Below are 26265 nucleotides of genomic sequence, written 5' to 3'. Positions count from 1 at the left end.
GTGTGAAATAAACCAAAATTTAAGTTGTATGCTTGACATATTTAAAGGGGTACCACAAGGTTCCATCCTTGGACCCATCCTATTTAATATTTTTATTAATGATTTGTTCTTTTTTGTAAAAAAAATGTTCTTTATATAATTATGCTGATGACAATACTTTGTCAAAGTCTGGAAATTCCTTACAAGATGTAATTTCTGCTCTTGAGGAAGACAGCAATTATTTAATACAGTGGTTTTCTTCCAATAAAATGCAGGCCAACCCAGAGAAATTTCAAGCTATCTCTCTTGGCAAAAAAACACATGACAAAAATATTGTGTTTGATTTGAATGGTATTTCTATATCATGTGAGGATGAGGTTAAACTACTTGGAGTTACGATTGATTTTAAATTAAACTACAATTTACATATTTCAAATATTTGTAAAAAGGCTGCAAGGCAATTAAATGTTTTGAAAAGAATTGGGAAACATCTAAACAAACTGAGTAAACTTACAATTTATTACTCTTATATTATGTCTAATTTTAGCTACTGCCCTTTGACTTAGCACTTCTGTGGGGAACAAAATACCAGAAAAATAGAAAAAAAAAGAACGAGCGCTTCGATTTATTTATGAAGACCATCAGAGCTCATACGAAATACTCCTGCAGATTTCAAACCTTCCATCATTAACAACTCGTAGAATGCGCTCAATTGCCTTGGAGACCTTTAAAATAATTAATAAAAAATGTCCTTTATTTATTCAAGATTTAGTTGTAATAAAAAAACAATTCATATAATTTCAGGTATGTAACACTGCTGAGGTACCTAGAACTAGAACCTCAAGTTATGGTAAAAGATTTGAGGCAGCACAAGTATGGAACTCACTTCCTAATGAGGCTAGACTCGTGGCTTCTTTTGACCAGTTTAGGAATTATATAAATTTCTGGTGTGGGGGTCAAAATTGCTACTGCAGTTCATGTCGTTTCCAGCCAGTGCTGTCTCAAAGCTGAAATTTCTTTCTTTCTTTTTATTATGGCCTTTTGCTCTGCTTTTTATGCATTTATTGAATATATTATCTGCCATTTAATGCTAGTGCTTATATTTATTTATTTATTGTTTTTATGCTTTTAGTCTGTTATATTTTATGATCTTCAAGTGATTGGCTGATTCCCCCGTTTCAATGCACATAGAGGCGCTTGCCACATGAACTTTGACTCTGAAGGCTCACAAATCAAATAGATTTGCTTTCATTATATTGCATGTTTTTTCATTTTTATTTGGCAGTATTTGCATGATGCTGCATGATTTGTTATGTGATAGTCGGTTAAAGAGCTCACCAGAGCTCATGTTTTATATGTTATTATGTATATATATGCCGACTCTAAATAAAATTTACTTACTTACTTACTTACTTTTTTTCTTAAAACCATAACCGGTTTGAACCGGTTTAAATAAGCAGATACTGTAGGTGGGCGGCTATTAGCATACTGTCCAATCAAACAATTTTTATCTCTATATATTCCTCTACATAAAATTATGATGAAGAAAACAAAATGCTTAGGGAATAGAGATAGGTCAGAACACTTGTTATACAGAAACGATAAAAGTTTTTTTTCAACGGAGCCGTAAAGAATAAATCGTCTACTGTACTAATATTATAGCTATATACACAAGTCAACACTATATACTAGTATAGCTTTTTGCAATGCAAACTTTCTGTCCCTATCCTATAGACCCTCATTTTCCGGTAGTCCAAATTTTCCCGACCTTTATCCCGTATGGCCCCTAGTGCAAGCTCTATACATATTGTATTTATTGTTAAATTGCATGAAATATTTGCCACTGGACGTTAAGGAAATACTTACTATTTCGTTTAACCGTATAACTACGGGTTTGAGTATAATAAAGCTATAAGAGAGAACGAAAGGTTAAATTGGAATGAATACTATGGATGAGTTTTGTTTATTTATTAATAGCGAAGACTCGCTGTCAACGTTTGCAAATAACGGAGGTGGCAATTTCAAAGTGCGGCTGCCCAAACGCTATACGTTGGATGGATCGTGGGAGTGTGCATTATTGGAGGTGTCGTTCATATCGGAATTAGAGGCCTCAACGAGACGCATGTACTTTTGTTCCGATTTCGTTCACCAGTCGTACGTGAGGGAAACGACTCTCCCTATTCTCCAGTCGATACGGTTATTAAATGAAGATATCACGGACGTGACGTTTTAGAAACCAATCTATTTCCCGGTCACCAGGAATGAATTGTATCACATCGAATTTGTGTTGAGAGACGATCATTTGCAAATATGTCGTCATAAAGACGACCACGTATTTCTCTTGCTACATTTTCGCAGGAAGAATCTATAAGAGGAAACTACATGCACATTCATATTTAGGACATTACGAATATGTTTAATTGCAATATTTGCCGTAAAGTATATGTGTGGCCGCACGATCTTCAAAAACATATGAGAAGTAAGCATTCTTCCGATGAGCCACTATACCACCCAGATGTTACGAAGCAGCAGCAGCAGCAAAAACAGCAGAAGGAGGATTTCGTGTTTAGACACCCTTTCACCATGATCGTGTCCGGTCCCACTTCCCGCGGAAAAACTCATTTCATGAAAGATGTACTTCAACACATAGAAAGGCTGTGTAGTCCTAGTCCAGAAAGAATCGTTTGGTTGTATAAAAGGTGGCAACCTCTTTACGAGGAAATACAACGAACAGTGCTTCCACGCGTTGAATTCATTCGTGGCATTCCTTTTGATCTCGAAAGGAACGATTTTTTTTATCCCAACATTCGAAACATGATCCTATTAGATGACCTCATGTCGACCTCGGACAAAGACTCCAGAATAAATTATTTGTTTACGGAACGGATTCACCATAGAAATTTATCGGTCGTCGTTTTAAATCAGAATTTATACTTTGGTAAAGACCCCACCCAGAGACGAAACTCTCATTATCTCGTTCTCTTTAATAACCCCATTGATCGTCAACCCATCATGACGTTGGGCCGACAGATGTATCCTTCTCGAGGAGACTTCTCTCTCCGGAAATTCGGAGAGGCAACGAGGACACCTTTCGGGTACCTTCTGGTTGACCTAAAAGCTAGAACCCCGGAAGCCTCCAGATTACGCACAGAGGTCTTGCAGATCGGTCAAGGAGAGACACATGACGAAAAGAAGGAGGACGCCCATCTCTCCGAAGACGAAAGTTCGGTCTCGTCAGACGAAGAAATGGCCGACGAGACAACAGACGTATCGTCGGACGATGCTGAGAGACGAGAAGATCTCATCGCCTGTCGGGATTGTGGAGTAGTGTTTGCTCACCTTCGTGGATTGGAAGCTCATAGTCAGCAAGGGTGTGGGAAGAAAAACGGCATTGCTCTCCCGATGACCGGAAAAGATGTAGAGGATGCTTTGAGCGGATTACCCGTGACCATGTGCTGTGCAGAAGACTTACCTAGCTACTGTGGATTCATTTATTTTCGTGGGTACCAATTTTCGTGGTTTGAGGAAAATTTACATATTCGTGGATATTCAATTTCGTGGTTTTGGCATAGTCTTCACTCATTCCTTTAGAAAATTTGTTATTCGTTGAACATTTGAATTCGTGGTTCTCCTGTACCCACGAATTCCACGAAAATTGGTATCCAACGAATATTAATGAATCCACAGTATGTGAGCTACAGGCCTAGAACGTTTGGGGTCAATACGGACAACTGTGATCAAAAGGGGAGTCATTGGGTGGCTTTCCATTTTCCCGCATCGGGTTCACCCGAATTTTTCGACTCCTTAGGACGATACCCGGAAACGTACCAACGCTATTTTAGAAATGTACTCATCGTGAACGGACCGGAATAATGTGTGGTTGGCAATCAAATTCAACTCGATGATTCAGATACCTGTGGCCTGTATTGCATTTATTACGTCAAATTGAGATGTCGGGAACTGGAGATGAAGGACATTATCAACACCTTTTGCATCCACTGACTGGATTAAGAATGACAGCAAACTCGTAGCCCTATTTGGTTAAATACCAAAAAATAATGATACAAAAAAAAAAAAAAAGAAAAAAAAAAAAAAAAATCTTAAACCACCTACATGCATATGTACATGTAGCAGGTCTCAAGTCCTGAACCAGATCTGGTATCTGGAAGTGTGAGAGAGATTTATCCGATCACCACTTTCTAGGGTGTGAGAGAGATTTATCCGATCACCACTTTCTATAGTGTGACGTAACGTCCACCTTGGAGGGTAGCTTGGTCCAATATTTAGGTATAGTGTCCGCGCCTAAGCCCAACTATAGCCTCTGCACCCAAATACGGTGTTCGTGTGAGTCATATCCTTAGGTATTCATCCCCATGTCGAGTCCAACTCTGATGTCCGTGCTGAGGCCAAACTATAGCGTACGCGCGCAGGTCTAACTATAACGTCTCGCGTCCCGATTTCAGGTCCAAATATGGAATTGGTGTCCCGATGTCCGAGTTTTGGGGCTTGTAGAACGCATACAACACTACTCCTTACATTCTAATTAGGTATCTTTTTCGATCTTAATTGGATACATGTAGGTGTTATCGGATTTTCATTTTCTGATTGTACAATTAATGTTAACCCACCAAAATATATCCGTTTTTGACTCTTGTGTGATAATTATTTCAGAGTCAAAATCACCATATAAACTATTCATTGCTTCAACTTTATTTCTCTCCATGTTTCTATAATGGAACGGTCTCACAGATACTGCATTAAAAGCATGTACCACAAGACCAATAAACGATGTAAAACATCTTACAATTAAAAACCAATTCTTCAGAGAACAATTGAAGGTCTTTCCACCTCGATAATAAGAATGAAATTTAAAAAACGATGCGAGAAAATGTTACTCCGTGTTGATGTAATGTGGTATATCAAACTGATAAAAAAAATAAGATAAATAGGTTTATGTAGAAGACTTAACTGTTTTATAATGAACCAGAAAGAAATTTTAGCAAAAGGTCAAAATCTAGAACGTCAAATTGACCTTTGACCTTTACCTCAATTTCAAGGTCATAGGTCAATGATCTCAAATCAAAAGACCCCAGGTCAATCACTTGTATGGTTGTCGAGAAATACATAAGGGGAGAAAACTCCTATAAGGGTTAACCAAAACACTTCGACTGAAATAGGTTTAAGTTGCGCCGTATTGTAAACAGTAATTTGGCAAACACATCATATCATTAACTGTTTAAATAACGATAACAAGCAAAATTCAAAAAATTATAACATGCCCTTGACCTTCGACCCTGACCTCAATTTCAAGGTCATAGGTCAGTGAACTCAAGCCGGAAGGCCTGAGGTCAATCACTTGTATGGTTGTGGAGAAATAATGATTTAAAATACATAAGGTGAGAAAACTCCTATAAGGGTTAACCAAAACACTTCGACTGAAATAGGTTGCAGTTGCGCCTCATTGTAAACAGTAATTTGGCAAACACATCATATCATTAACTGTAACAGTTTCTTTTGAATAACGATAACAAAATTTATAACATGACCTTGACCTTTGACCTTGACCTCAATTTCAAGGTCTTAGGTCAGTGATCTCAAATCGGAAGGCCTGAGGTCAATCACTTTTATGGTTATGGAGAAATACTGATTTCAAATACAAAAGGGGAGAAAACTCCTATAAGGTTTAACCAAAACTCTTCGACTTAAATAGGTTTAAGTTGCGCCTGTTTGTAAACAGTTATTTGGCAAACACATCATATCATTTCTTTGGAATAACGATAACAAGCAAAATTCAAAATTTATGACATGACCTTGATCTTTGACCTTGATCTCAATTTCCTTCAAATGGACCAAGGACTTCATATCAAAAGACTGTAGGCCACTACGACTTATAACGTATGAATATATCCATCAAATCGCCTATCTTAAATTTTTAAAGGGAAATAACTCCCATAAGAGGTTTTCCGATCACTCAAGTCAAAATAAACCAAATCGTTCTCAAGAGTAGACGAACAATTTGGTGAAAACAGTTTGCCAAAAACTTTTACGGTTTTAGAGATATAGCGATAACAAGAAAAAGGGGACGCAGGGAGATAACTCCTATAAGAATAAGTGTTCGGTTACACAGGGTGAGTTTTGAAACCCCCATTACTGTACAACATCATTGGCTAAAAATCCATTCGATATGTTGTAAGACAAAAAAGCATCTCAGACGGCAGAAGAAAAAAAAATAATAATAATAATAAAAAATCAATTCTTCAGAGAACAATTGAAGGTCTTTCCACCTCGATAATAAGAATGAAATTTAAAAATCGATGTTAGAAAATGTCACTCCTTGTTGATGTAATTTGGTTCTGCAAATTGATATCAAAAAATAAGATTAATAGGTATATGCAGAAGACTTAATTGTTTTATTATGAACAAAAAATCATTTTTAGCAAAGGTCAAAATCTAGAATGTCAAATTGACCTTTGACCTTGACCGCAATTTCAAGGTCATAGGTCAGTGATCTCAAATCAAAAGACCCCAGGTCATGTATGGTTATGGAGAAATACTGATTTGTAATACATAAGGGGAGAAACTCCTATAAGGGTTATCCAAAACACTTCGACTGAAATAGGTTGAAGTTGCACCTTTTTGTAAACAGTAATTTGGCAAACAAATCATACCATTAACTGTAACAGTTTCTTTTGAACAACGATAACAAGCAAAATTCAAAATTTATAACATGACCTTGACCTTCGACCTTGATCTCAATTTCAAGGTCATAGGTCAGTGAACTCAAAACGGAAGACCGGAGGTCAATCACTTGTATGGTTGTCGAGAAATACTGATTTGAAATACATAAGGGGAGAAAACTCCTATAAGGATTAACCAAAACACTTTTACTGAAATAGGTTGAAGTTGCGCCTAATTTTAAACAGTTATTTTGCAAACACATCATATCATTTACTGTCACAGTTTCTGTGGAATAACGATAACAAGCAAAATTCAAAATTTAGAACATGACCTTGACCTTTGACCTTGACCTCAATTTCCTTCAAATGGACCAAGGACTTCATATCAAAAGACTGTAGGCCTCTACGACTTAAAACGTATGAATTTATCCAACAAATCGTCTATCTTAAATTTTCAAAGGGAAATGACTCCCATAAGATGTCTTCCGATCACTCAAGTAAAAAAAAACCAAATCATTCTCAAGAGTAGACGAACAGTTTGGTGAAAACAGTTTGCTAAAATCGTTTACGGTTTTAGAGATATAGCGATAACAAGAAAAGGGGGATGCGGGGAGATAACTCCTATAAGAATAAGTGTTCGGTCACACAGAGTGAGTTTTGAAACCCCCATTACTGTACAACATCATTGGCCAAAAGATCCATTCGATATTTTGTAAGACAAAAAAGCATCTCAAACCATGCAGACGGCATAAGAAAAAAAAAAAAAAAAAAAAATAATCAGAAGAAAAACAAAAGGTCTTTCCACGAAAAGTGGAAAGACCTAATAATCAGAAAAAAACAAAAGGTCTTTCCACGAAAAATGGAAAGACCTAATTACACACTTCCGTTTAAAAACTTTTCCAAGGGAGATATTTTGACTCATCTGTCAGATAAAATCTTGAATAACCCAGTATCAATAACAAATGAATGAACACATTTGTAATTTGTAAATGTATTCGGGTATGTCGTTATGTTCTTTGTCATAATTTGAGCTCTGTATTCTATTTTTTCAAATTTTTGAGAGTGGGCTGGAAACGCGGATATATTTCTAAGATCAGGAATCAAATATGAATTATTTTCTTACTTGTCCATATCACCCCTGGCTTGGTGGTTACAAATTTATTTCGCTTATTTTAAAAACAGATAGGAAAACAATACTTCATATGGAATCTCGGTATTGCTTTGATAACAAATTTACTAAAACATCTTGAGGATACGACGAGCAATTTGATAAGTTAATGTTGTTGCTTTCCTCTGCGGTTGCGAATAAGTGAAGATAATACTAAGTAAAACAGTTTTTAGGTAGATAACTCGTTCAAGGAAAAGTATTCGGTTAAATGTGGCATTTTCAAAATCGTCTAAAACATTTAAAATGTTAAGCCCCAGTCCCACTAGACCACGATCGCACCACGCTCACCGCGATCTAAAATAAATTTAGATCGTGGTGAGGTCGCGGTATGAGCGGCATAAAAATGTTAATTTTCGTTGCTTACACGATGCTACTACGTCCTTATTACGCTTCTACAACGATCCCGCTGCGATTAAACCACGTTCTCACCGCGCTTATTCTGCGACCTCACTACGCTTATAAAGATCTTTCTACGCTCTTCACGTTCTCACTACGACCATACCACGAGTTATCCGATTGCAACACGATCTTACTGCGATTATAGCATGTTCTTACCACGATAATACTACGTTCATAACGCGATCTTACTCTGTTCTCAGCAATACCGTCAATATCGTGTTTCATATCAATATAGTTCCATTCCTTCTATTTCTGATTAAAACGGAGATTTCCTGGAAACAATACAGTCATGCCACCAAAATCTACTAGAACACGTGGGCGTGTTGGTAGGGGTTGATGTAGAGGCAGAGGGAGCAAAGTATGAACGCCATACTAAACTCCAAATAGTACACAAGAAACTAAAATTAAAAATAGTACAAGACTAACAAAGTCCAGAGGCTCCTTACTTGGGACAGGCGCAAAAATAGTGGGGTTAAACATGTTTGTGAGATCTCAACCCTCCCCCTACACCTCTAGCCAATGAAGAAAAGTAAACGCATAACAATACGCACATTAAAATTCAGTTCAAGAGAAGTCCGAGTATGATATCAGAAGATGTGACTAAAGAAAATAAACAAAATGACAATAATACATAAATAACAACAGAATACTAGCAGTTAACTGACATGCCAGCTCCAGACTTCAATTAAACTGATACTATGTATACACATAAGTAGTATAATACTTGTCATCAAGAGATGTCGGAAAGACCAATCAAACCTAAATTACAACCTATTGCTGGTCCATAAAGCTCAAATGACGTTATTTTAGTGAACGATAGCAGAGATGACACAGATGTGTCAATATATATAGGAAGATGTGATATAAGTGCCAATGAGACAACTCTCCATCAACGTAAAAATCTATAAAAGTAAACCATTATAGGCCAAGGTACGGACTTCAATACGGAGCCTTGGCTCACACCGAACAGCACGCTATAAAGGGCCCAAACAATACTAATGTTAAACCATTTAAACGGGAAAAACCAACGGTCTAATCTATATAAAAACGAGAAGCATGGTTGAGCCGTTAGAGCAAATGGATAAATACATTCAGACAAACAAAATCTAGGGAGTTTATTTTATATATTTTATGTGAAAATGACAATAAAAATAATGGTCGTAGTGTGAACGTAGTAAGGTCGTGAGAAGAGCGTGCTGAGGACGGCAAGGGCGTGCTAGATCGTACTATGGTCGTGAACAGCGTGGTAAAGTCGTAGTGGAAGCGTAGTTGGGTCGCGGTGAGAACGTGATGGTCGTAGTAAGGTCGTGATAACGTCGCTGTGAGATCGTAGCGTAATCTCTCCGAATAGAATCACGCTTTTGCTACGCTCTCGCTACGATTGTACAGCGACCTTTGCGATCTATAGCTGGGGTCACACATTTGCGATTTTTACTGCCGTTCTTGACAGGACCATTCCCGATAAAAATTTATTAAAAGTCTGATCAAGATCCTATGAATCGTGGATCGAAATTCAAACTTTAATTAAAATTTGTTAAAAAAATAATAATAATCACGACAACAATCAGATATTGGAAGCGCCGATATTCAACCGTTTCCAAGCGAATTTATCCCGATAATCCCGTTCTAAATCCGCTCCTAATCCGATTTGTATCTTTCGCCAGGTAAAATTCGACCGATTCTGTCACGACTGCGTCCCGATTCTACCGAATGTAATCCGACAGAGATCAGATAGTGACAAGACAGTGAACCAACGCTGACGGAAGTTATCCGTTCGAAAACTGTCGGCATACTCGGGATGAGCAGGTACTGTCGGAACGTAATCCTATCACGGTCCGCTCTATCGCATTGCAAACGGCTTTGTCTGGTCTCAGTCGTATTGTATTCTGTTATTGTCGGGACTCTGACGTGGGTATCATTGACGAATTTAGAATTAATAACGGGACTGTTTGGGAACGGTTTCGGCAAAAGGTGTCAGACCACCAATTAAAAGTCCCTATCTGTTCAACCAAATTTTGCAGTTTTCATAGCTTTCTAAATTTTTTATCTTAAGTTTTACCTCTTACAAACCAGGTATGTCCTGAATCGTACAGGTATCACCTTTTTTCATGCCAATTTTCAGCATACCTTTAAAGCCATATAAGAAAGAAGAGACCTTCCGAACTGATGTACCACTAAAAATAACCCCTGGTTTTCTTGAAATCTTAAATAAGTATACTATGGAGCGCATTAATCCTCAAATTTTAATGTCAACTCATAGACAAGTAAATTTGGGCTCAAAATGATCTTAATATATTTCTCTTTCACCAAAAGTTTCATTTTTGCAAATTTGTTGGGTAGTTTAAGTAAACAATGACATCAAATACACTATTTTTTGTCCGAGTAGGCCTACTTTCACATACGTTCTAAATTTGAGGGAGTAATTGATGGTGTGACACCAAAAACGGTTCGCAATCGACAAAGTCTGGATGCAATCTGGACTCAATCGGCAGAAAAACAGCAATAAAAAATTTCCCCAGATCATTCCGTTCCACAGGACACCGTCCCGAATACACAAAACATTGTTAGGAATTCGATCCGATACAGCAGAATCTGTCACGACATAGGCACGATTGTAATCCGACTAGACAAAATCGGCTGAGTTTCCCCGAATGTTACGGGACGCACCTAACTGTCGGGGTGCTTTGCCAAACTATTCGGACCCTTCCCGACCAGTAGGAATCTGTTACGAACTAAAACGACTGCGTTCAGACAATAATAGGACATTCCAGATAATTTAGGATACTAATCCGACTTTTTCACTTTTCGTATCGCTGTCTGATCTCAAACGGGAGCAATACTCGGCAATGTGTGAACCCCGCATTACTACGATCTTAGTACGCTTCTACTACGACCTAATTTCGCCACGACCGTAGAGTGGTCTCTCGAAGATGACTTCCATCGTCTCGTCCCGTCGTACTGCTACGGATTGAAGTAGTGGTAGATACGTGTCTCTGACGTACGATTCTTCCCTCACCACGTCGGAACATAGGTAGACCCTGCGAGTGGGTATTTTGAAAGTAGGCACGAACGTCATTTCCAATAGGGCACACTCCCACGTTCCATTCGTTAAGTGTGATGGAGGTAAACATACTGAGAACTGACCTCCCCTATTCCCGGGAAAGAGATCGAGCGAGTCTCCGCTATTGACGAATAAATAAAACTCGTCCATGATTAGATGAAGCCCGTGTTCTCCCCTTCTTATAAAGTTTTGAACAATACCTTCGCCGCCGCCGCTGCCCGTGCCTGTCCAATTTTATTTGAATTATTTGTATTTTTATCCATCTGATGCGTGAAGCCTTTTTCAACTGATTTTTATAGTTCGTTCTTATGTTGTACTGTTACACCACTGTCCCAGGTTAGGGGAGGGTTGGAAACCCGTCAACATGTTTAACCCCGCCATATTCTGTATGTATGTGCCTGTCCTAAGTTTGGAGCCTATTCAGTTTGTTTATGTGTTACATACTTGTTTTTCGCTTAATTATTTACCATTATACGTTCGTTAAAATAAAAAAAAACGTCACAACAGAAACGGGCATAGCGAACGAGTTGTGAAATATAAGACGGTGTCAAAGGAAAATCACCATCTAAAAAGAGAAAATTAACAATAAAGAACGAAAAATCGTTCCTTTAAGTAAGATGGTTTCCATAATTCACTAACAAGAATCTGACATCACACCGTATAGTTTCTGCTCTTATAATTTCAATATCAGATAATGATAGTCCTACCTACAAATATTCATTACGACATAACCTGTGGATCACGAAAGGTATTTAAGACATAGCGTAGAATTTCAACGTTTGTAGAACATTAAAAACGATGCTTAATTTTCTGCGAACAATTTACAACAAAATCCTTATCTTATGCGTTTATTATTTTTTTCATTTTTGACTTTTATCGAGTCTAAAGAGAACCTTGGGGATAAATTGCCCAAGCAATTTTCTTAGGTCAATGATGAACTTGTTTTTGACATGAACCATGATAAGTGGCAACTAAAAAAAGTTGTATTAATGTATATAAGTCGTAGCTTAATTGCAACTCAATATACAAATCTAACTTCTTTCAAAATATAATTCATCGATTTCGGGAATTAGGTGTACAATTTACTGTTTTGCTATTTTACAATAATATTTTGTTGTGTAACTAGTATCTGTCATTTCTTGTCCGGTGTGATAGATTTGTTGTCCAGCCCAGTAGTCAACATTTCGGTGTTGACATGAATATCAATAATGTGGTCATTTTTATAAATTTCCTGTTTACAAAACTTTGAATTTTTCGAAAAACTAAGGATTTTCTTATTACAGGCATAGATTACCTTAGCCGTATTTGGCACAACTTTTTGGACTTTTTGGAACCTCAATGCTCTTCAACTTTGTACTTGTTTGGATTTATAAATATTTTGATATGAGCTTCACTGGTGAGTCTTATGTAGACGAAACGCGCGTCTGGCGTACTAAATTATAATCGTGGTACCTTTGATAACTATTTACATCACTGGGTCGATGCCACTGCTGGTGGACGTTTCGTCCCCGAGGGTATCACCAGCCAAGTAGTCAACATTTCGGTATGGAACGCCACAGCTGTCTTATGTGTCTTTTTTATTGCTTTTCTATAATAATAAGGTGCTTTTCTATTATACGATGGTGGTTTTCTATTATAATAAGGTGCTTTTCTATTATGCGAAGGTGGTTTTCTATTATACAATGGTGGTTTTCTATTATAATAAGGTGCTTTTCTATAATACGAAGGATGTTTTCTATTATACGATGCTGGTTTTCTATTATAATAAGGTGCTTTTCTGTTATACGAAGGTTCTTTTCTATTATACGATGGTGGTTTTCTATTATAATAAGGTGCTTTTCTATTATAAACAGGTGCTTTTCTATTATAATAAGGTGCTTTTCTATTATAATAAGTGCTTTTCTATTATAATAAGGTGCTTTTCTATTATAATAAGTGCTTTTCTATTATAATAAGGTGCTTTTCTATTTTACGATGGAGGTTTTCTATTATACGATAGTGATTTTCTATTATAATAAGGTGCTTTTGTCTATTATGATAAGGTGTTTTTCTATTATACGAAGGTGCTTTTCTATCATATGAAGGTGCTTTTCTATTATAATAAGGTGATTTTCTATTATAATTAGGTGATTTCTATTATACGATGGTGATTTTCTATTATACGATGGTGCTATTTTAATATAATAAGGTGCTTTTTTATTATGTGGATGTGGTTCCCGTGATTAACCGGAAGCGTGGTATGTATTTGAATCCCACCGAACTAACATGGCGGTGAATACTAAAATATTAAACGTTTGACAGAAATTAAACTTGCAGCAAGCATTTCCAAACTTTGAGAGAGTGAAAACCACTCCAGACATTGTATGTAGGCTTTCGACACATGAAATGGAAATATTAGGTGTATCTAGTAGGGCAGATATGATGAAGTTAAGAACTGAATGTGTAAAATATGTAACGTCTGCCCCTAATAAAATAAACTCTGAATGCAGCCCTGCGAAATTTGATATTCCGCAGTTTGTTCTAAAAAATGTTCTTGGAAATGGATTTAAAATATCCGACATTTCTAAATTGTTGTCCGTGTCTGAAAGCGCCATTTACCGAAGAATGTCACAATTCGGATTAAGCAAAATGAATTTTACACAAATTGATGACAGTGATTTAGACTTGACACTGGGACAAATAATGAAAGAGTTTCCATTGTGTGGCGAAACACTATTGCAACAGATGCTTCTATTAAAAGGCATAAGAGTACAGAGAAGGAGACTGAGGGAGTGTATGCATCGATTAGATATCGCCGGTGTACAGGCGAGACGGACTGGTAGGCTTCATAGGCGTGTTTACAATGTAATGGGTCCAAATCACCTCTGGCACATAGATACAAACCATAAACTTGTCCGGTGGAGATTTGTTATTGTAGGTGGCATTGCCGGGTTTAGTTGATTGATAACATTTTTGAAATGCAGTCACATCACATCAAGAACAGTTTTGGATTGTTTCTTCTCCGGTGTTGCAAAGTATGGGATACACAATAAAGTTAGGTCTGACAAAGGATTGGAAAATGTTTCTGTGGCAAACTACATGTTGATTCAAAAAGGCCCAAACAGTATGATAATGGGAAAAAGCACTCATAATCAACGGATTGAGAGACTATGGAGAGATGTGTATGAAGGTGTGCTTAGTTACTTTTACAATTTATTTTATTTCATGGAAGATAAAGGTTATCTACCCACTAAAACTGACAAACTTAGCTGCTCTTCACTTTGTTTTCATGGACGAAATAAACAGGAAGCTGCAAATTTGGTCAGAGGCATGTGCTGGTCATAGACACTGTTGAATCATCTCAATTGAGCTTGTGGGCTTCAGGTCAACTTCAAAATGTCGTAGGAATTATCGAAGGAAAAGACAATTTGCAAGATTATGGGATTGAAGGCTATGTGGAACAATGATGTAGAAGAGGACGAGAGACCAATATTTGAACCCCTTTCACACACTGTAAGTGATCAATCCAGGCTGGATTTAACTCGACAATTGAGAAGAAACAATACTAACTTTGGAATAGATTATTATCTTGAATGTTTGGAAGTCATTGAAAAAAATAACTAAACTGGTTATTAAAACTTATTTGTAATTTACTAAATTGCCTTCATATCTTGAACGTAAATGGATAACTGCATAACAAGTAAAATCACAAAAAAACTGAACTCCAAGGAAAATTCAAAAAGGAAAGTCCGCAATCAAATGTCAAAATCAAAAGTTCAAACACATCAAACGAATGGATAACTTCTTTATATACTCTTATAAAACCCCACGACTATTCAACAACTTCAAGCTTTAAAGTGGTATATTGGTTATATGAAACTGTATCATTTTGTGAAGAGGTAGTACATGTACAATGTTCAGATCTGTATAAATTCTTTAACTATTGTAGTATTTATCATAACCAATTTTTATACGCCCGTCAAAATTTTGACGGGACGTATTATGGTATACAAATGTCCGGTGTCCGTCCGTCTGTCTGTCTGTCCGTCCGTCTGTCCGTCTGTCCGGCGTAAACATGTCGCACCGTAACTTGAGAACGACTTATCCAAATATCATGAAACTTAATATAGTTGTTTCTGATGATGGTCAAATGATCTGTATACTTTTTGGTGAAAATAAGATTTAAACTTTTTGAGTTACGGCACTTTATAACTAAAACAGGGGTGTGTTTTTTTCACATGTCGCACTGTATCTCAAAAACGATTCTTGATTATGACTTAAAACTTTATACACTTTTTAGTTATATTAATCTCAATATCTGTATACTTTTTGGTGATGATTCAAAATTTCATTTTTGAGTTATTGAGTATTTTGTAAAAAAGGGGGAGGGTTTTTGGGGAAAGACGGCTTCAAGCCGTCAATCCCCTATGGGGTTGACCAGAGTGACATTCCCTCACATCATTCATTTTGTTTTTATAGTGTGGAAAACCCCCCAACAAATCTTACTGAAATTGATGAGGGGGAGACACACAAATGAATAGTTTGACTTTAAAACACTTTTTTACACATTTCCCTTCTGTTTCTCGTAACATTATCGTATCTTGAGCTCTCCTTTACACTATTTACGTTTCTTTTACAATCCGGAAAAAATCAGTATGACGAGATTTCTAAATATATCCAACCTACATTGTATTTTAAAGTGACGTCATTGTTGGAATGCCACACTACGCAAAAGCAGGGATATCCTTCACTGGTTATTTAAATCATTCTCAGAGATTGTGCACTAATTAAAAATTGGTATTTGTTAAATTTAAACATAGTAATGTTTGCTGTAGATGATTCAAACATCAACATGCAATACTTTAATTTGTAGGTTAACAACTTTCAAAGTAAACAAAGATCGTGGGGATACATGAAATAGGGGAGAGAAACGATTTTTTTTCATTTTATTCTGTAAAATTCTGTTTTGAGAATCTTCCTCCAATTCAGGAGCACCTCAATTGATTAGTAATTATCCAGTTAAATAAAAGTTAATGTATCTGAACACTTAAAATGTTAAATTTCATTTGAAATATGATTAGTAGTCTTCCATTTAAACTAAATCTTTTGTGTACCAACATAATCATTGTAATGGTAAAAATAAATTGAATTAAATTAAAAATGTTGCATTTTGTTGTGTGTACCTATTTATTCATGAAATTTAGAAATATTTCAAAATGTAGAATTTGGAAACAAGATTCACACAGTTTACATCAATCATATTGGGTTTTTTTATTAGTACCTGTATCCCTGTGATGAGAGTTGTAACTGGGAACTTTATCAGTGGAAATCTAAAACTGAATAGATTTTTCAGTCCAAACTTTCTTATTATAAGAAAAAACTTTAAAATCTTAGAGTACTGTCACAAAAAATGGAAAATGGCTCTAGCCTGCGGTTCAGTGGTACACAATTAAAATTTCCAAAAATATTGTAGTTGTTGTTAAATGACAGAATTCAATTGAATTTTAGATAATTAAGGGAGCTACCATTTGATTTTTATTTGGGGGGCTAGGATGAAAAATTTTGTCCTGCTTTTTTTTTAGTTGTAATCTCTGTCCTGCCTTTTTATTTTCACTCTATTCTGTCCTGCCTTTTTTTTTTTTAGTTTATCCTGATTTTTTTTTACCTAAATTGTCATCCTGACTTTTTTTTTTTGCAAGTGTCTCATCTTGCCTTTTTTTTACTCAAAATTCCTGTCCTGCCTATTTTTTAAAAATTTCATCCTAGCCCCCCATAAAAATCAAATGGTAGCTCCCTAACTATCAACTTTAATCAATTGTTTAGATTTAGAAGATGCAGATCTCTTCCATTGGTCCAAATTTAAATCCTAAACTAAGGAAAGGAAATTACATAAACAACAATTGATTTCAATATTGTCAACCTTTCTACATGTTCTAGCTGTTCTTTTTTTTTTCATTCTTTATATGAAGACTATCAAAAGACCCCCCCCCCCCCCCCCCCAAAAAAAAAAGAAGAAAGAATAGAAACAAGGGCCGTCTTTCCCCTCAGAGCTATTCAGCTCTTTGATTTTACATGTTGCGCCATATCTCAAAAACTATTTATGATTATTGCTTAAAACTTTATACGTGTCTCTGTTATATCAATCTCAATATCTGTATACTTTTTGGTGATGATTCAAAATTTCATTTTTGAGTTATTAGTATTTTGTAAAAAAGGGGGAGGGTTTTTTTTACATGTCGTGCTGTATCTCAAAAACGATTTATGATTATTGCTTAAAACTTTACACACTTCTTTGTTCTATTAATCTAAAGATCTGTATACTTTTTGGTGATTATTCAAAATTTTATTTTTGAGTTATTGAGTATTTTGTAAAACAGGGGAGGGTTTTTTACATGTCGCGCCGTATCTCAAAAATAAGTTATGATTATTGCTTAAAACTTTACACACTCCTTTGATATATTAATCTAAAGATCTGTATACTTTTTGGTTTTGATTCAAAATTTTATTTTGGTAATATTTAGTTTTTGTAAAAAAAAACAGGGTGGGGGGTTTCACATGTCCCGCCGTGTCTCTAAAACAATAAATGGTTATTGCTTAAAACTTTCTTATAAACTATTTATGATTATTGCACAAGACTTCCACATAAGACGTCGGGCGTATCATGCGCTCATGGCGCAGCTGTTTATTCTAACTTATGTGGACTCTTGAGTTGGCAATTGTTTTGTACAAGTCTTTTTGCTGCGAGTCTTTCGAATCTTGATATGAAGTCGAGTAGATTGAGGGGCAAGGTTAGTGTACCCATTTACATGGTTTAGCCCCACCACTCTACCAAGTTTTGCCAGAGTGCCTGTACCAAGTTAGGACTTGTATCTGTATATATCTTCTGTAAATTTTCCTTTTTGTGTTGTCGCTGTATGTCTCTATTTTGATGGCTTGATTGGTGGTGTTGGTGCTGTTTTATGTTTGATGTTTTATAAATGAAAACTTATGTTACTGTTACTTTTACGTGCACTTACAGAATTCGGCCGATAATGAACACATTTTTTAATGTTTGTGTTTGAACTGAAAATCATTAATTGTGTCCTGTATATTAAGTCAGTGGTCTTACAATTTGCCAAATTAAAAAGTACTTCAACCAGAGACATATAGAACTAGAGATAAGCAACTTTGTGAAATCTCGAGAAATATCACAGCCACATGCTTCGATAATATAAGAGTCATATATAAAGAAAATAAAATAAGGTGTTCAGTTTTCAGAAATATTCCTTAATTTTTCAAAAACTTAACAAGATATCTAAATATACCGATCACAGAAGTTGTAAAAGAAGTACCAAAAATCAACACATGCTCCTCAATACTTGGTTATTTAATAAGTTTCAAAATATGGTCATGACAATATGGAAACTGCAATTTGTAATAAAATGTGCCAGACCGAAACCTCTTCAATTTTTTTATTGTACAACCTTCAGAGTTTCCAATCTCTTGTTTTATATGTCTCTTCTTCAACTAACTGAAATCGGTTCGGTTTAGACAGGTTTTACTGTGTCACAAGTATTTGCAGGAGTACACAAGTCCATTGATTTAAAAATAAAATGTGTCGTCAAGCTTTAGCGAACATGAACTTTTCGAAACTGTCCGATGTACTAGTATGTTGCTGAATGTACTTATTTTTACTATAAGACTTGGGTTAAAAGCATTTTTAATGTAATGAAATCAATGTTAGTATTTGCGAAAATACTTTCCAGTGAATAAATTTGGCAATATAGGAGTATCACCTATCTTGAACTTGAGCTAAATTTTATTTCAATGCATCTTCTACCGTTCTCCCACTTAAAACAACTTGTGTGGTGATGCTCATCTATAACGCAGAGGTGTTTATCTTAAGTTAGTCTATCAGATATATTAGAATGTTCTCAGTTTTTTTTGGTGGTATCTCAGTTGTGGGCCAAATGCATGAAAAGGGTCTGGAGGGCATGTCCCCCCTCCCCGATACCTTTTTAAAACTTAGAGTCATGGTATGAATATATCACACACAGAAAATTCAAATTAAATAAAAATTCTACTGAAATTTTTTCAGTCAGGTTAACTAAAATAAATAAACTGTTATCATAGAGATATGTCTCCCTTTTTGTTAATTTTTATAATGCATAAGTTCAAATTAAAATAGCAACAGTTTAACATACAAGTGTTGCAAATATTCAAAGTCAATGAACCATGACTGAAGGTACATGGTTAAACAATATCTCCATGGAAATGAGATGTGCCAATGCTAATACCAAATACCGTTGACTTCATAATACCCTTTAAAATTGAATGGAGCCCCCCCCCCCCCCCCCCCCCCCCACACCTCCCTAGGTCACTCAGCATTTTATCATCGGTACAAGATGATCATTCGTAAAAATGAATAAAGATGAAGACATCTAATACGTATTATGTATTCAATTGTAATATTCTATAATACACACCACGAAAATGACGGCATTGCCTTGAAAAGCTAACCAAACCTTTAAACAGACTAATTCACAAAGGGTATATATAGTTCTGATACTGTAAATTTTTGTAATAAATATTGATTCCCTCAATAGACATATGGTATTTGCATCGGTAATTATCACATTTATTCTCAACAATTTGTCTACATGTGTATTGTTCTTCTTGCATAATTCAAAGTGACATATTAGGTTTTTAAATCTTTTTTCAGTTTATTTAAACGAAAATTTATAAGAAATTTTTGCCGAAATTGAAATTTAATTTCTATATCTGATTTTTATAAATGTTTGGAAAAGTATATGTTTTTGTCTAATTCGTAGCTTACAGTGTATGCCCATTTATACAATAGTTCATTGTTGAAAGTCGTAAATTTGTTAACCTCTAAATTTCCTTATTTCGGTGTCTCAATTATCTTTCATTTCCTTCAATTCATTTCATTAACACTTACCATCTTGTGAAAACACTATGGCGACGACGAGCCACGTCATCAGGTTAGCATTAAATCCGAATTTAACTCTCATATCCTTAACCTGTGTTACTTTACAACTGAAATTTACAAATATGCCATATGAAATATATATGAAATACCATAAAGTAAAAAAAAATTCTAATAATACATACGATTGCATTATTTCATGACAGCAGGTACATACATACATTCACTTATATCTTATTATTTATTTGGTTTGTATGTTTTGCTCTTCAGCTTCGTTTTTGTTTTTGCCTTTTGATTTTTTTCAATTCGAGTGTAACTTTTAAGTATATTATCGACAAAACACGTGTATAATATACAAAATAACAAGCGCTGTTCCTTTCATTTTTGTTTTTGTTTTGTGTAAATATGCAATTATCGGAAAAATGCCAAAGTGTTGATATCTTAAAAATAGCCCAGTTTAAAAATTTAAGGATGAATATCTGGGAAAAATTAAATGTCCTTTCCCTGATACTGTCTTTTTTTCTTTTTTTTTTACTTTCTATACAACACGTGTTGAGCTTTGATTAGTAACAACAACTGGTTCGTGTTTTAAAAGGTAAATGCATCGCTTTTTTCAGTCTAGCAGCTTCTGAACAAGTTTGATCAGACTACAAGATAATTTGTCAGCCTACTAGAAAATCAAACAACCAGTCAAGAAGCAACAAATGCGCCGGGTTTTCCTACCCCACAAATAGATGGCTATTATAACCAGATTTGGCTCAACTTTTTGAACTTCAATGCTCCTAAACTTCGTGTTTGTTTTGATCTTTCAACTGGTTTCATTCGATGAGATTTAGGTTGACGAAATGCGCATACTTAATGGTTAGCCTGGTATTTTTCAAAGTGTTTTTTAATAGTCCACCACCTATTAATGTGATTATTGTACAGTAAGAACGTTGCTATTGACTATGATTTGGTTTGCGTTTTCATCGTTTTTGGAAAAAAGTCATGTTGATGACAGATCTCTATAAACGTCTTTTTTATACTACTATTATTCAAGAAGAGACAAGTTTGGACATTGCATCATGTGAATCTTATAATTATAAGCCTTAATCTCATATACATGTATTAATAGTTATCAAAGGTACCAGGATTATAATTTAGTACACCATATTCGCGTTTCGTCTACATAAGACTCATCAGTGACGCTCATATCAAAATATTCATAAAGCCAAACAAGTACAAAGTTGAAGAGCATTGAGGATCCAAAATTCCAAAAAGTTGTCCCAAATACGGCTAAGGTAATACGCATGAACCTTGTTTTGTTCTTTTTCATTAGGATATCGCATTCTTATTGTGGTTCTTGTTTGATGTAAATGTTTTTAGACAGTACTTGTTCATTGTCAAATTATTTGTATCAAAAGAAAGGTATTATAATATTGGAGCAAGTCCGTATACCAATATTCCGTCATCTTGGAATGATCGGCCCTGATGTAATCTGATATAAACAAATATATTGGCACAAATATAGTTCATTTATTGGAAATTCCGTTAAATATACATAGACATTTATATATTTTGATTTTCCGACTTAAATATGTTTTTATAAAGAATGCCGACACTAGTATGAAACGGGAACGATGACTCGGTGATTATATATGCATACTCTTCATATCCAATTTGAAACTCTTATGTATTTTCTCTAGGTAACAAGTTATTGCTTTTAATTTATAATAATGTAAAGCATGAAACAAACATGGTAACCTGTTATTTTCAATACATACTAGGAGTTGGAAAGATTTTTGCAAGGCATATACATTTATCTAACCTATACATTTCTAGGAATATGATTGGTTAAAAGCGTCCGCGTGCAAACCGTGTATATTCAATATTAGGTTAGTAGGGGGCGGGGCTTATTCCATACACGGTTAGTAGTGGAGTTACGTCCCTTTGTATAGTAAAGATGGCGTCGACGAGAGGTTCGAAACGTTTTGCAAGCACAACAAATGAAGAAATTGATGCAAAAAAATTGAATGTGAATGCCGATAATACTCTGAAAGCAAACAGAAAGTGTGCAAATATACTCCGGGAATATCATCAGGAGAAAGAACAAGTATACATCTATGTATCTTTCACCTACAACACCAACTGGCCTGGCAAATAAAGTTCAGTTTGACATCAGACTTTATTTTTGCAGAACAGGGATTGGAAATATGCACACTATGACAAAATCTACCTTCACAATTAAAGCTGACATTAAAACAGGATTGAAATATGTTACTAAGGCAAAAGATGAGCTAACAAAGAACCATATAGAGAATCAGATAAGGAGCTTGTCTCTGGAGTAATGCCAGAATCACCAGGTGAGTGTATGATAATAAAAGAGAGGGTGTATTATTAGACAATTGAAAGGATGGGGAAAAAAAGATAATTAGAACATTACACCATACTAATTGTGTATAAAAAAACTACATGACGCTTACTAACTTTATATCAAATATACAACATTGCCACACACGAATGACAATTAAGCAATGATATTCCTGAAAATATAAAAACTTAAAACAAAAAGTACATGTAGTAACTATAAATAGTTATGATAGGTAGCAATATCATTATCTAATTATAGACTAAGACAGGAGCCTGTAATTCATTGTTGTGTCATTTATTGCTGTACGTAAAATGTATATCATACATGTATTTCTCAATTTTCGGGACCTTTTACATGTTTGATATACCAATGTAAATACAAGAAATACATATGCCCATTGTTGAAGGCTGTACGGTGACCTGTCTCTTATAGTTGTTAATGTCTGTGTCATTTTGGTCTCTGGTGGACAGTTGTCTCATTGGCAATCATACCACATCTTCTTTTTTATATATAGTATCTACGTCTTCGTTCTTGATGTTAAACCTGAAAATATCTTAATGATTTCTCTATATTTCAGGATCTGTGTTTTGTCCTGTTGCCTCATACGAGAACTATATTCGTAGATTACATCCATCAAATGATCGTTTATGGCAGAAACCATTGGATAGTTTTTTCCACAGAAGCTGATGTTTGGTATTGTGGTATGCCACTAGGAGAAAAAAAGCTAAGTACATTTATGTCAGAACTCAGTAAGAAGTGTAATTTGTCTATTGTTTATACCAATCACTCAATACGAGCAACTGGAGCCACAGTTTTATCACAAAACATGTATGGATCTGCGCAAATAATGGCAGTCACTGGGCACAAGTCCGTAGAGTCACTCACAACTTACCAACGTGGTGATACTAACGAGAAAATTAAAATGGGTAAAACTATATCTGACAATCTTGTGCAAAGAGCAGTTATTGCTTCCAACCATACATGCAATAGATCCAATAGTCATGATAGTGGGTCATTTATGGAACAAATACAGGATATTGACAGTGGGGATATTTTAGGAGACTTTGATGACAACGGGCCGAAACCCATCCAATACAGACAAACAACCACATGTATGCAGTCGACAAAACCTCAGAGTCAGATCTTCTATGGAAATGTAACACACATACAACCTGAACATCAACAAGTAGTTGTGATGAAATTATCACACTTGTCATGTTGACATTAACATTTATTTTTCAATTTTGTACACAGAAAATGTGTTGCATGTTGACTTTGACACTATTTGTCGCCTAAATGTAATGAACATTTTGTTTTAATTAATATTGTTATATCAAGATTATTGATATTAAATAGTTATTGTTGACATAAATTTTTCTGTTTAAATAAGACCAATGAAAGTAGATTCTTAAAGTTGTAGATTTGAACACTTTGATATAAAGACAAGGCTCCGTGTTGAAGGCCGTACTTTAACCTATAATGGTTTACTTTTTAAATTGTTATTTGTATGGAGAGTTGTCTCATTGGCACTCACACCACATCTTCCTATATCTATCTGGTATGATTGTAAATGAGACAACTCTAGTCGAGATTCAACAAATAAAGATAGTCGGTAAGATAAATTCGTTACATAGTGTGCTAGTAACCTAATACTATATAGACTCTCACCCCATATGTAATTTACTAACCCCGTATATATCGTATTCGAGCTTCGCTCTCACCCCATATGGAATTTACTAACCCCGTATATATCGTATTAGGTCACTAACACACTATGTAACTAATATTATTTGGTTAAAATATACACATACTTATCAAAACAATTTAAAAAAATGCAAGCAGTATTAGTACCCACCTGTAATTTCAAATGTTAACAATCATATTTCATGTCCATATTCAAACAAAAAATTTCACAATTTCAAAAAAGTGCAATATATTCAAGAAATAATCAATACAAGTGACGCAAAGTTTTGAAGTATTATGTTTAAGGATCTTTTATATTAGGACTTTGGTTTAAAACTCAACCTTTTGTAAAAATGCGTCACGCTCAATTACAAACTTTACATTCATCTGTAAATGTTAAAAAGAAACTATTTAGTTTTTAAATGGAAAGACACTTAAATGTTTACTTTATTATTAGATTGGCTCCGTTTACATAACATGTTGCAAACTTACAGTGAATGTCATGTGTTAGAATTTAAAGTTTGAGAGCACAACAAACATATAATATTACGTTTTTTTCTATTTTTTTAATAAAACAATATTTTATATTTCGGATTTCGTCATCTTTCAATATCAGACACAAATCAGATAGTCCTGGAGCAGTCAGAATGTAACAGATACTGTTCACATGTACATTTTGTGCAGTCAGTTATGGCACGCCATAACCACTTTAGTTAATCAATCAGACATACTTTATCTCAGATAAACCTGGATTATCTATAACTAATTAAAATTAGAGAAAATCTGGTGGTTTTTTTTTCTCTCAGAAAAGGTAACAAAATTATTAACTGGAAGAGACAGTCCATGTTTCTCTCTATAAATTTACAAAATCTAAGTGTATTTGACAAAATTAGAGAATATTCTAACATTTGGTTGATATAATCGCACTTTAACTAATTCTGCGAGAAAAATCAAGGAATATTTCACCTTCTTAAAAAAATGTTACAGAAATTTTCATTGTACAGACACTTTGAAATATTAAAAATCTACCACAGACAAAGCAATAACATTTCAATATTACCAATTGTTGCATCTTGCTTCGCCCGGCAAGCATTCAGCAAATGTGTATTATTTGTACTTCGGTTGGCAAAAAGTTAAGTCGTAAATGATTATGAGGACCTGCTTTAGGTCCCACGGTTTCAATTTACAATGCATTCATCTACCCGGGTCCTTTGTTCTTCAGATTCCCCAGACCACAACATTGGACCTATGTCTTTTGTTAATGTATCCACTATACTATGGTTGTTTGCAATTATCGGTTTTATGCATGATCAGTTTGAATATTTTTTGTTATTGTTCACTAGCCTAGTATACCACATTGTTTGCTGGCTTTAGTGTTATTGTATCAAATTTTTGAGAACTTGTTATAATTATGTATTACTAAACTCCGAAGAAAATTCAATCGTTAAGTCCCTAATCAAATGACAAAACACATCAAACTAATGGACAACAACTGTCATAGTCCTGATTCGGTACAGGCAAATGTAAAAAAAAAAATGTTGGATTGAATCTGGTTTTATAGCGCTAAACCTCTCACTTATATGACATTCGCAGCAAACTCCGTTTAAATCCACAACGATGTGTGAACAAAACAGACATAATTTATAAAAGTCAAAATATGGGTACAGCAGTCATCACTCTGTCACAATCTCAAAACAAACAATCATTCACAAAAAAGCACAAAACCATCTATCAAATTAAATAACACACTCAAAGCTTAGCGTATCTCACGTCAGAAAATGCAAACGTCACACAACAAGAAATTCTGTCGTTCAATGCCTATTGAAAACAACTACAATTTCACAATTGGGAATGGTGGTATACAACTAAAAAATCAAAAGTTATGTTGGAATTATTTTCAGAAAAATAGACCTATATTTAAAATTGTCCAGAAGTTCTTCAGAATTTTAAAGAATCCACATATGGTTAATACTATTACGCGAGTAAAATAATTTTGTCGTTTGTCGTTCAAAGTATTTTTAAATTTAAATTATGATAAAGAGG

At 34.9% G+C, this 26265-nt stretch overlaps 1 protein-coding gene across 1 annotated transcript in view; it reads right to left on the bottom strand.

The window, feature by feature from the left end:
• Positions 1 to 24490, bottom strand: part of LOC139491015 (cadherin EGF LAG seven-pass G-type receptor 1-like) — a 115613-nt gene extending 91123 nt beyond the window's left edge. Inside the window, exons 1-2 of the mRNA XM_071278257.1 lie at positions 24395 to 24490; positions 20202 to 20299 (exon numbers count right to left, since the gene is read on the bottom strand). Coding sequence (XP_071134358.1) covers positions 20202 to 20274 — 73 coding nt within the window. The 5' untranslated portion in view covers positions 20275 to 20299; positions 24395 to 24490. The remainder of the gene's footprint in view (positions 1 to 20201; positions 20300 to 24394) is intronic.
• Positions 24491 to 26265: the final 1775 nt, after the last annotated feature.

Source organism: Mytilus edulis, chromosome 10 (genome assembly GCF_963676685.1).
Source record: "Mytilus edulis chromosome 10, xbMytEdul2.2, whole genome shotgun sequence".
Classification (NCBI taxonomy): domain Eukaryota; kingdom Metazoa; phylum Mollusca; class Bivalvia; order Mytilida; family Mytilidae; genus Mytilus; species Mytilus edulis.
The sequence above is the reverse complement of the archived record's forward strand: the minus strand, read 5'-3'. Positions and strand labels throughout refer to the sequence as shown.